The sequence below is a fragment of the Sphaeroforma arctica genome, assembly GCF_001186125.1.
Source record: "Sphaeroforma arctica JP610 unplaced genomic scaffold supercont1.511, whole genome shotgun sequence".
Lineage (NCBI taxonomy): Eukaryota > Ichthyosporea > Ichthyophonida > Sphaeroforma > Sphaeroforma arctica.
This window is the reverse complement of record NW_014040047.1, coordinates 31,279-42,078: the sequence shown is the minus strand read 5'-3', so window position 1 is coordinate 42,078 and position 10,800 is coordinate 31,279. Positions and strand designations below refer to the sequence as shown.

The 10,800-nt window shown below is 44.8% G+C and overlaps 1 protein-coding gene across 1 annotated transcript in view; it reads right to left on the bottom strand.

The window, feature by feature from the left end:
• Nucleotides 1-923: 923 nt before the first annotated feature.
• Nucleotides 924-10,800, bottom strand: part of SARC_06858 (hypothetical protein) — a 10,876-nt gene continuing 999 nt past the window's right edge. Inside the window, exons 2-7 of the mRNA XM_014299222.1 lie at nt 9,847-10,138; nt 7,143-8,070; nt 5,336-6,106; nt 4,180-4,831; nt 3,092-3,566; nt 924-2,596 (exon numbers count right to left, since the gene is read on the bottom strand). Of these exons, the coding sequence (XP_014154697.1) occupies nt 1,753-2,596; nt 3,092-3,566; nt 4,180-4,831; nt 5,336-6,106; nt 7,143-8,070; nt 9,847-9,953 (3,777 nt within the window). The 5' untranslated portion in view covers nt 9,954-10,138 and the 3' untranslated portion in view covers nt 924-1,752. The remainder of the gene's footprint in view (nt 2,597-3,091; nt 3,567-4,179; nt 4,832-5,335; nt 6,107-7,142; nt 8,071-9,846; nt 10,139-10,800) is intronic.

Below are 10,800 nucleotides of genomic sequence, written 5' to 3'. Positions count from 1 at the left end.
TATATATTATATATATATATATATATATATATATATATATATATATATATATATATATATATATATATATATATATATATATATATATATATATATATATATATATATATATATATATATATATAAGTGTGTATATATATGTATAAGTATATGTATATGTAAATATGTAAATATGTAAATACTAGTCAAGTTCAATACATAAAATCAAAGACTAATTTTGACCACGGCTCGCCCAGATAACAATGTTCGCACACGAAACCATATAGTATATCAAACGCGGGCATTTATATATTGCGTATTGTCGTTGACCTGAAAATCTTCATGCATGATTGCAAACAAACCAAAAGAGTCGTTGACCTGAAAATCTTCATGCATGATTGCAAACAAACCAAAAGAGTCACCAGGCAAGTAGATATCGCGGTCAGATGATTATCGAAGGAATTCACACACGCGGAAAGGGACAACGATATAGACTTGATTTATTGTCCGAAGGGGGTTACGCAAAGCTATATACTCATAGCTCGCCTAGAGTAGGTGTACAATCGATCTTGTTCACACTTCGAATGGAGATACACGGCGGGCCCTCTCACTCGCCGGTCGTTATCTATGTGATCTATGGTTTAGGTTGACTTCACTAATCACGTGTAAGTTAAGTTAGTGGGTCACACAGGAACAACTGATGCTCCGTTGTCATGAGTTTCGTTTGTTTTGCGGTATGATACAAAAAAGGTGCAGGACTGACTACTCGTTTATCATCACAGACGCGTTGATGTTGGCACAACATAAAAACAAAGTGAAATTTAACGTCGGGAAGAAGGAATGTGCTGCATCTTCAACTCAAACGGTAAACTTGGAAGCCAGTATTGCATGCGGAGCGCTGACTGAACCCAAAAGGCGATCGAGCAAATTTAGCGTCGGGAAGAAGGAATATGCTGCATCTTCAATTCAAACGGTAAACTTGCAAGCTAGTATGCATGCGGAGCGCTGGCTGAACCCAAAAGGCGATCGAGCAAGTAAATTATCATGTCACTCATATGTACCCACACACTGATCACAAAATACAAGCGGGTTCAGGGATTTGAATTTATTGTAATACATCTCGTTGTGCAGCGAAACCGAGAGAGTTTGGACAACAGCATACGCGCAACAATCCGACCCATCGGCCAATCGGCAGCATACACGAATGCGGCGAAGACGGCCATTCACCACTCGCATATAGTGCGAGGGTGGGTGTTGTGTACAGTCGGTCGATGCCGGCGATGCAAACGTGTGTATATCTCTTAATAATATGTACAGATAGATATGCAGCACGATCCATCTGCCAAGCAGTCCGGCCGTACTATATGCCGACTCGCGATGTATAGGCCCATTGTCATCATGCCGGTCCATATGCCCAACACAACTATTTTGTATAGTGCGCATTCAGAGCGAAGCCTCGAGATCCCCTTCTTAGAGACAGCCACTCGAATGAACGTGACTCTGAGCCTGAGTTCAGTGTGTGGCTCCGCCTACGCCCACGCCCACAGATTCAATCGCAGACAATACCGAGCACCCCTCCTTTCCGCGTTAAACTCGATCGGCCATAGATAAGTGCGATCCATGGACACGATCGCACTGAATGCCGGCACATAATTTCTCCGCTCCCATCTAGTATGCAAATGAACTACAAGCATAGTATTATCCACAGTTGCACACAAAGTCCTATGTGTGCCAGACCATGGCAGGCGATGCACCATCACGTGTTGCCGAGACCTATCCGAACATGAACAACGACTCTTCGAGCGCCTCCCCACTGATGGCGTCGTGGGCTGCCGTGCTCTGTTCTTGATTGGCTTCTTGCGCTCGCCTACGCCTTTCCTCTTCCCGTCGCTTGGCCCGATCGTCCTGGTCGTCCGCCACCGCCTCATCTCTGCCCGGGCCAGCACTATCAGACTCGTCGGCACTCCCGCTATGTTTCGTAGTCGTATTCGTATTTTGGCCTGAATGCGATATGGGGCTTCGCCCAGACACACCAACCGAGCTCATGGATCCATTGCGTGACAAGGCCATGTTAGTACCTGATTTGACACTCATACCCCCCAACTCCCCGCCGCCCAGCTTCTCCTGGGTCGACTTGAGCAGCGCCTTCTTACGGTACTCATTCAACCGGTCACCACTACCATCCGCCGGTGAGACTGAGTTGCCAATACGAGACGCGGGCGAGTTCCCTGTGGCCGGGGACGTACCTCTAGGCGTGTTGCCACTGCTAGCAACCCCACCGCCCCCCGTTGCTAGGGACGACCACGCGTTCACGTTGCCCACCTTGATCGCCGGCTTGCTGCCAGGCTTGACGCCATGGGCCTTACTCGCACTGGGTACCATCTTGAGAGCATTTGTACGTGGAGCCTGGCTCGTACGGGCTGCTTCGCCGAGCAGCAGCTTGCTCTCCTTGGGCTTAGGCGGGGGCCCAGGTGCCAGCTGTATACCTGCATTGATGCCCGGTGCAGGCGATGTGTTACTGGTAGCAGGCTTGGTCATCGAACTCGCAGAGGCGGCGGACGCACGCCGTTGCGGAGCCCCTAACGAACCACTCTTAGTACCTGTGGCCGATGAAGGTCTGTGGGTTGGTATGGCATTGCAGAACAAGGGTGACGATGTATCAGCGTACGGTAGGCGGGGGTACGGCACACAAATATGTATGATTGTATTCGGGTCTAAGTGGGTGGTTCAGTATACGAATTTTGGCTGACTTTCGCAGCAAAGGCACAGTAAATGAGACCGCGACAAATATGCAATAATAATCCAAAATTGAACAACACACGCTCACGCTTTGTTGGAAACGGATGAATGATTTAACACTCCATACGCTACTACAAATCTCAATAGATGATCGACATGCAGAGATGTATTTGTAAGGTAGCTCAAATTCTCAATAATTATATATATATATATATAAATAACATTAGATAAATATATATATAACATTAGATAAATATATAATAATAACAACAACATAATAATCTAGTATGAGTTTGTACTTTTGAGAGAATTTGCATCTAATATTAGAAACACAAACATAAACACAAACACACATATATATATAATTTCTCACCTTGATCCACCCTTGCCACCGGTCCCACGGCTTCTCGACGATGTAGTCACTTCCGCTTCACTCTCACTATCACTGCCCGAGCTATCGCTAGACGAGCTCCCGCTGGAAGAATCCGAACTAGAACTAGAGCTCGACCCTCCTCTGCGCATACGCTGAGATTCGCTCAGATACCCACTACCGGCACCCCGAGACGCAGGTGGATGGGCCCCGCCATTACCGCGGGCTTGCGACCCTGACCCAGAGGCCTGGGCCTGTTTCTTGGGGATTGCTTTACGACGTGCGGGTGCTCGCTTAGCCGCGGGTTTCTTGGGCGGCTGTGAGGGCTCGGCCATGGCGCTGTTGACGTACTTCTCCAACTCACGCAGAGTGAGGGGATCAAGCGAGTCAATGTCTATCTCGAGCTCCTCCGCCGGGCAGTTGGCGAGCTCGGGTATACAAGTCTGTATGATGCTTACAAGCTTGGCAATGCGGCTTCCTGTGGGGTGGTGTAATAGCGCAAGGTGGACGGTGGGTTAGTGCCGAGCATATAGCGACACGTTTATGGTGGCCCTGCTCAGAGAAAACTTCTGCCGATGACCGAAGAACACTGAAAAAAAACACGATAAAATAGACGGGATAGGCCAGCTACGGCACAGAATATATAGCACGCAGGCAGCAGGGACTCAGTCCATCAAAGCGGTATATGCACAGATAAACGGCATATTCATGTTTATATGCGCACTTTCCAGCCGGCGCAAAGAAGAACAGATCCTGAACCGTGACTGCTAAAAATTGATATAGACGCTATAACAAACACACACACAATTACCTGACAAAATTGGCAATAGGCAAACATGAGAATGAGTCACAGAAGTCTGAGAATCCTAAACCAACACGATATACCTTCTGGTTACCATGTCGACAGACCCGCACACACGCCACCCGTAGCTTCAGCCGCACACCCCAGAACGCAAACAGGCGAAGCATGGCCATTCACAAAATAATAGACCAGGATCACCAATAGTCATCCGCCAGAAACACTGTACCACTCTTAAGATATCAATACCAAGTCACAAAACAACATATTAGCATGAACAACTTAATCGTACCAGGCAGGCGATTGATGTTCAAGCTCAACGTTTTCTTCTCCATGAACGTCATGGGTTTGGTATCCTCTTTGGGCTTTCCCTGCACGGCCGGTGGTTGTGGCTTGGGCAGCGGGGCGCGTTTCATAGCCGCGGGTGCGTGGTGTGTATTGGTAACCTTACTGTTATTCGTGCTCGTGCTCTTCCTTGATGGCGCCGCCTGTTTGCCCTTCCTGGCCGCCGTACCGGTAGCAGGGCCACTCCTGCGACTGCCTGTAGACGAGGCCTGTTTATTGGTTGTGCGCGTCAGCGCCTCGATATTCGACTGCAGCGTCGCCACCATCTCCTGCATTTTCCTGAGCTGTTCCACGTGGTCCAGTTCCGCCTGAGTCCTGAACGGCGCCTCTTCCGCTTCGTCTTCGTCTTCTTCGAATTCGTCCTCGTAATATTCCTGTCGTTGCCTATGCGTCGCACCCCCACCCACTGAGTGGGATGTGCCTTGTGCGTGTTTTAGTTTATTTCTCGTCTTCGGTGGGGCGATGGGCTCGTCCGGTTTCCGCGCAAAGCGTTGCTCAAAATCAACGCTGAGCTTCTTGCCCAGTTCATATACATCCTGACCGGGCTTGTTGTACCGGTAGCAGTTGGCAAACATGAGCCGCATGTCGTTAGCAAAATCCTGTGCATTGTCGGGTTCACAAGATAGATAGTGAGTCTCGAGGAAAGTACGTACGCCCAGTTATTCGAAAATATTTGCGTAAGCAAACGAATATAAAAACTAGCTACAATATACAAAGTAAAATAGCAATCCCCTGGTATATTATAGACACGCGCAGAGTAATGCGTAGGATAAAATACCATCCTCGTCGTATACACCACACCACGCAACACGCATATCAGGGTAGCATGCATATACAATTGTAACCCACAAAATTTTACGTACGAAACCTAATCTCGAGACGAAGTACGGATTCATGCATATGGGGCAAGCCGGTCGATTTACATCTAATGTGACTTTTTCCCAACGCTATGCGACCTAATTTCATAGACAAAAACACACATGTGCGCAGGGTTTTTCATACAAATAGCCATGTGTGCTGCATAGCAGAATATATATATATATATATATATAAATTATATAATATATAATAATAATAATAATAAAAATCATATATATATATACCTCAGCCGATGCATATTCCCTGTTATCATATTTTTTTTGCATCGTGCTCAAGTCCATGGGTTTCTTGATAATCTTGAAGTAGTCCGGGAGCATTAAGAGTTCCGGGTCAACGGGCACCACAAACGGCCACGCTCGGGGGTAGTATTTCTTATGCAGGAACTCGGTAAGAATCTTCCCACAGTATTTCAATTGCACCGTAAGCTTGTGCCGTAAATTGATCTCCATCTCCGCTACTAACGGCACCACCGCCCTTCTATCCCTTGCAGGCCTGTTGTCCAGCGCTCGCTCGTACAGGTTTATGTCGCTCGCCGGCTCTATCCCCCCCAGAGACATCCGTGACGTCCTGCGCACCCCAAACGAATCGACTGACTGTGTGCGCGACATAGGCAAAGAAGTATTTGCCCCACGTCCCGCCGTATTATCTGTTTGCCTCTCCTTGAGCTTCATCACCGATATCTTATTCGCCGTCAACCCGGCACCCGCACCCGGGGCTTTACCCGTTAACGCTCTCGCTGCACCTTTGGTACGGGTCTTGGTGGCTTTCTTGACCGCTCGTTTGGTGTTTTTCTTCTCCAATTTCACCCGATGCTTGGCAATGAGATCTGCATCACTCGGCATCTTATCCATCTGCTTGTGGAACGCAGTCTCTAAGTTGCCCACCATGCGCGCGATATCACTTTCGGGTTTGTTGTACATCCGGCAGTTTCGAAACATCAGTTCGAAATCGTCCTGAAATGCGTCTACGCTTTCGTATATTCGTTCCTTGAGTTTCTGTAGATTAAGACGGATGTGCAAACTGCATAATTAGTAAAACAGTTATAGTTGCAAACTTTCTGGTCCGGAACGGGAGCGATAGGAGTACGCAATCCATCAAACCGCATAAACGATGTAGCGTGAATCCGATTATTGCGAGCAAAGGGAGAAAAGTAAAGGTCGCTGCAACAACTTGGTACAACTCGCGAACCCAAAATAAACAGTAACATCGACAAAATACGAGTTTGTGCGTGTTCATGCGTAGCGAATCTCGGCATAGTAACGGTTTTTTCCAATACACTACGCTACCCGGCGCACGGGGTTGATATATAGATATATCCATATATATACATGGATTTGGATACATTTATAATATAAATATAAATATATATATGTGTGTGTGTATAAAAAAAATATTAAAAAAATAACATACACATACACACACACACATATATATATATATATGTGTGTTTGGATATGTATGTATTTTTAAATAGATATGGATATGGATATAGATATATGAATTTGAAATACATCAAATATATGTGTATCCCAATCCAAATCCAAATATATATGCATTTACATATATATATATATATATCATATATACACATATCTATATCTATATATATGCGTGTGTATATATACATGGGTAGATACATACATACATACATATATCAATTTATATATATGATACAAGATATATAAATATATAAATATAGAGTAATACATATAAATATAAGTATATACCTTAAATTTATATATATATATAATTATATACATATATATATACATGTACACATAGATATACCATAGATTAACACATAGATTTACATATCATATAACATATATATATATGTAAAAATGTATTTATATCTAAGTATAGGTATATAATTTTATGCGTGTTCAAGACATATATATATATAGGGATGTATAGGTATATTAATATATTAATAAATATATCATCGGGAACATACAGCTCACACTATACACAGTCATCAAAGCAAGCGTCCTGTGACCAACAACTTTTAGATCGCCCCAACAAGCCACCTACATTGCTTATCTGCGTCATATCCATTGGCCTGGTAATGATCTTATAGTAGTCCGGGATCTTCAGCGCCACATCGTCCACGGGCAAATGGAACGGCCAAGCGTCCCCATTCTTCCACAATGTGCGCATGATGCCATCCAGACTCTTGAACCTTAGCTCCTTCACATCGATATCGCCGTCCTCATCAAAGTGGTCGGGTTCCATACTCGGTTGTACATCCGACCGCGCGTCAGTGTGCACATCCGAAAGGTTTCCATCAGACATGTGACTTTCGGATGGAGCCGCACTAGACACGCCATTGGCCGTGTGCTCATCTCCGTCTCCGTATATCTCTGCATCTTCTCCACCTTCCGGTTCCTCTCCCTGAGTCTCCATCTCCTGCGACTTGTGCACACCTGCGCTTCCCACTACCTCACTGCTCTCACTCACACTTCGTTGCGCGTCCTCCTCGTTCTCATTCTCATTTTCGTTGTCGCCGTTTTCGTTCGCATGCGAGACACGATCGCTCCGATCTCTATCGTCCGCCATCTCCTCATTCGCCTCAATTGGCGTGTCTGTGATAGCGTCCGACTTATCGTCCTGCGCGTGTTGCGGCTCCACCGTCTCGTCTTTCACACTCGCCTCCGTATCGACCGGCTTCTCGCCGTCCTTTATATCCGCCTTCTCGTCCTTGTCCCCCACCTTGGCATCCACAATCTCCGCAACCCCCCCGTTCACGCCCTTACTATTGCCACTATGATTCTTTCTATGGGCATTCTCCTTGTCCTTCTCGTGGGATTCATCTTCGGACAAATCCAAGCCGTAGTCATCGTCGTCCCCGGGGTTGCCGGTACCTGTGCCCTGGCCGTTGGTAAGTGGTTCACTCTTCAGAAGGGGTCCGCGTGCCTCTGTTCCGCTGTCGTCTGTCCTGGGCCGTTTAGAGGGAGGGCTCCTGCTTTTGGGACACGAGCGGGGAGTGAGCGGTTTGCGATTATTGCCAATGCATATGCTCTATAGCAATCCAATGAACAAATACTTGGAGGGTCACAGTCGTAGCATCGGAACTAAAGTTATCGCAAAGAATGAACTTTTACTACTTGCCGCGGTGGTAGAGCGTATGAACACATGACGAATGACCTCAACCAGAAGACAGACAATAGCGGGAATATAGTAGAGAAGCAAAGCGGAAATGAACGGTTACAGGAGAGTTGCATGTATACATGACAATCATCAGTGCCAGCTACTAATTTTTGTTGACTTGGTGTGTACGCATCACTGGCACGCTTTAAACGAACCTACGTATGCACTCCGAACTAATTGATACGAAATGAGCAACTGTGACATCTGGCTGTATTGAACACTGAAACAGCCAGCGAAACACATGCTATATGATGATAGAACTAAATGTTTAGATAATTACCTAACACATTCGACTACTTTTGATATAAATTGGAGAGAAAACTCAAGAGAGAATGTATAGCGATTCGGGTGCGTATATACATATTACAGAGTCAACCGTCTAGGTGGTGATGAAGGTTCATGTCACCAATGAATATAATAGCGATAGGAAGCGGTTTGCAATCAATGGCAAATTGACCATTCGGGCGTTTAGAATGGCTGCGCGGGCGCCGGCTTCAGCCTAACAACCCTGTCTACAATGCGCTAAGTATTCAGCGACGGCAACAGCGTCATAATACTTGCACAGCATGACGAAGTTCATTTACAACAGCAATAAGCGATACGCTCTACGCATTGTACAATATAAGCACATTGGCGTTATATAATATAAGCACATCTGACGATACACCGAAGCTGTATATATGCATTGAACACGCCATTCCTCACTCTACTTTACATGCATATGAATCTCACTGTTTAGCGGGTGCAGACAACGTCACGTGAATACACATGACTTGAACCAGTAGAGAGGACGTGCCTCTGCGTGTTTATTAGCGCAATGCAGAACCAAAAAAGGAAACCGCTAGACGCGCGAGACTTGCTGCGAATTATTAATTAAAAATATATTCATGAACAACTACCTGAATGTCGATCTCGCTAAAACATTTGTGAAACCCGATACAATGTCTTGAGCAGCTAGGGCACCTCGATACACACACATGTGGCTAACGTCAGTTGATGGCTAGTGTCAATTTCATTACATTTGAAGTGTGCGAACAATCACAGTATAGCCGTCCGGACAGATAACTTCGAATTGTCAATTGAGATCACGCCTGCCGTTCTGTATCCACATGAATCGCTAGATGCGTCAATGATAAACAACTCTAAATGCAAAGCGCCATTTGAACCCCACAAACTATCCTTGTGTAAAATGCAAACCTACACTCGCAAACTGCTTCAATGTGCAAGCTAGCTTCATTATTTAATATCATATACAGTAGAATAGTGATCCGCAACGACGCAACGAGCGCGCAACTAAAGCCACCGTAGCTACACTTCCATACCATAAGATAACAGGCGAATGCGACAGGGGGCTGCAAAAGGATGTAATCGTGTGCGCAAGCAAAGTCGACAGTACTAAAGTCACATGCGTGTAGGTATGTCGGCTCCTGCTACATAGCACAGATACACCATGAACTCTGAGGTGATACTATCATGCACGCACTGTCGATAGCTCTGGAAAGCACAAGCACGGATGTATGTGTGTCGCTGTACACACATACGGATGAACCTCCAATGCATACGCTCAAAAATGACAGCCAATAATTACCTATCATCCGTAGCCTCCGCAACACTCGTTCCATTAGACGCTGTGATATCTGCAATCTCTCGCTTCACCGCAGTTGTGCTCGCAGGCGTAGACGAATGGGCCTCCATAGCTTTTGCCGCAAAGACCGGTTCGCCGCTGAAAGAGCGCGAGTTTGATACGGCAAGTTTCTTCTGAGTCAGCTCGGCTCAGCGAATGTGAAGGGGTTGCGAAGTTACCTTCTTTTATGTGTAGAACCAAGGCATCTGCATCCGTTTACGAGAGAAGGTAAACCCTGGAGCCTAACCTTCTGAATCTGATGCATAAACAAGGTGCATTGAGATGATGGAACAGCTTGAATAAACCTACCGGCACCAAGACGTAGGCTTACATTGATGAACACATGTTTATTGTGCAAACAGAAACAAGCCCTTATATATATATATACATATATATAGAGGGGGGGGGACTAGAAGAAAAAAATGAATTGAAAACCTCGACAGGATCCTGAGTAGCGCAAAACTATTGTAAAACTGTTGATATTTGCTTTAATTTTGAAAGGCAAACTTGCAAACGTGCATATAACACATTTACAACTATGGAAATCTTGGTCAACGGCATAATGGAGGAGCTCTTTGGTATTATTTTAAACACTAAATACAGGTGAAAAACTATAACTTAGAACAGAAACGCAATATTTACATTCAAATAATATGAATAAATAAATTTGCAACAAAACAAATTATTATTTTGCTGTAAATAGACGATGTTTTCAGATAGTTTTACACTATATTTAAATATATATATATGTGCGTGTGTATATTTATGTATATATGTATACAATTATACACACACAAACACATACAGATATAAATATATATAGATCGATATAGATCGATATATATACATCTACATATATATATATATATGAATATATATACATACTTCTATACATACATATGCATATGCACACACATA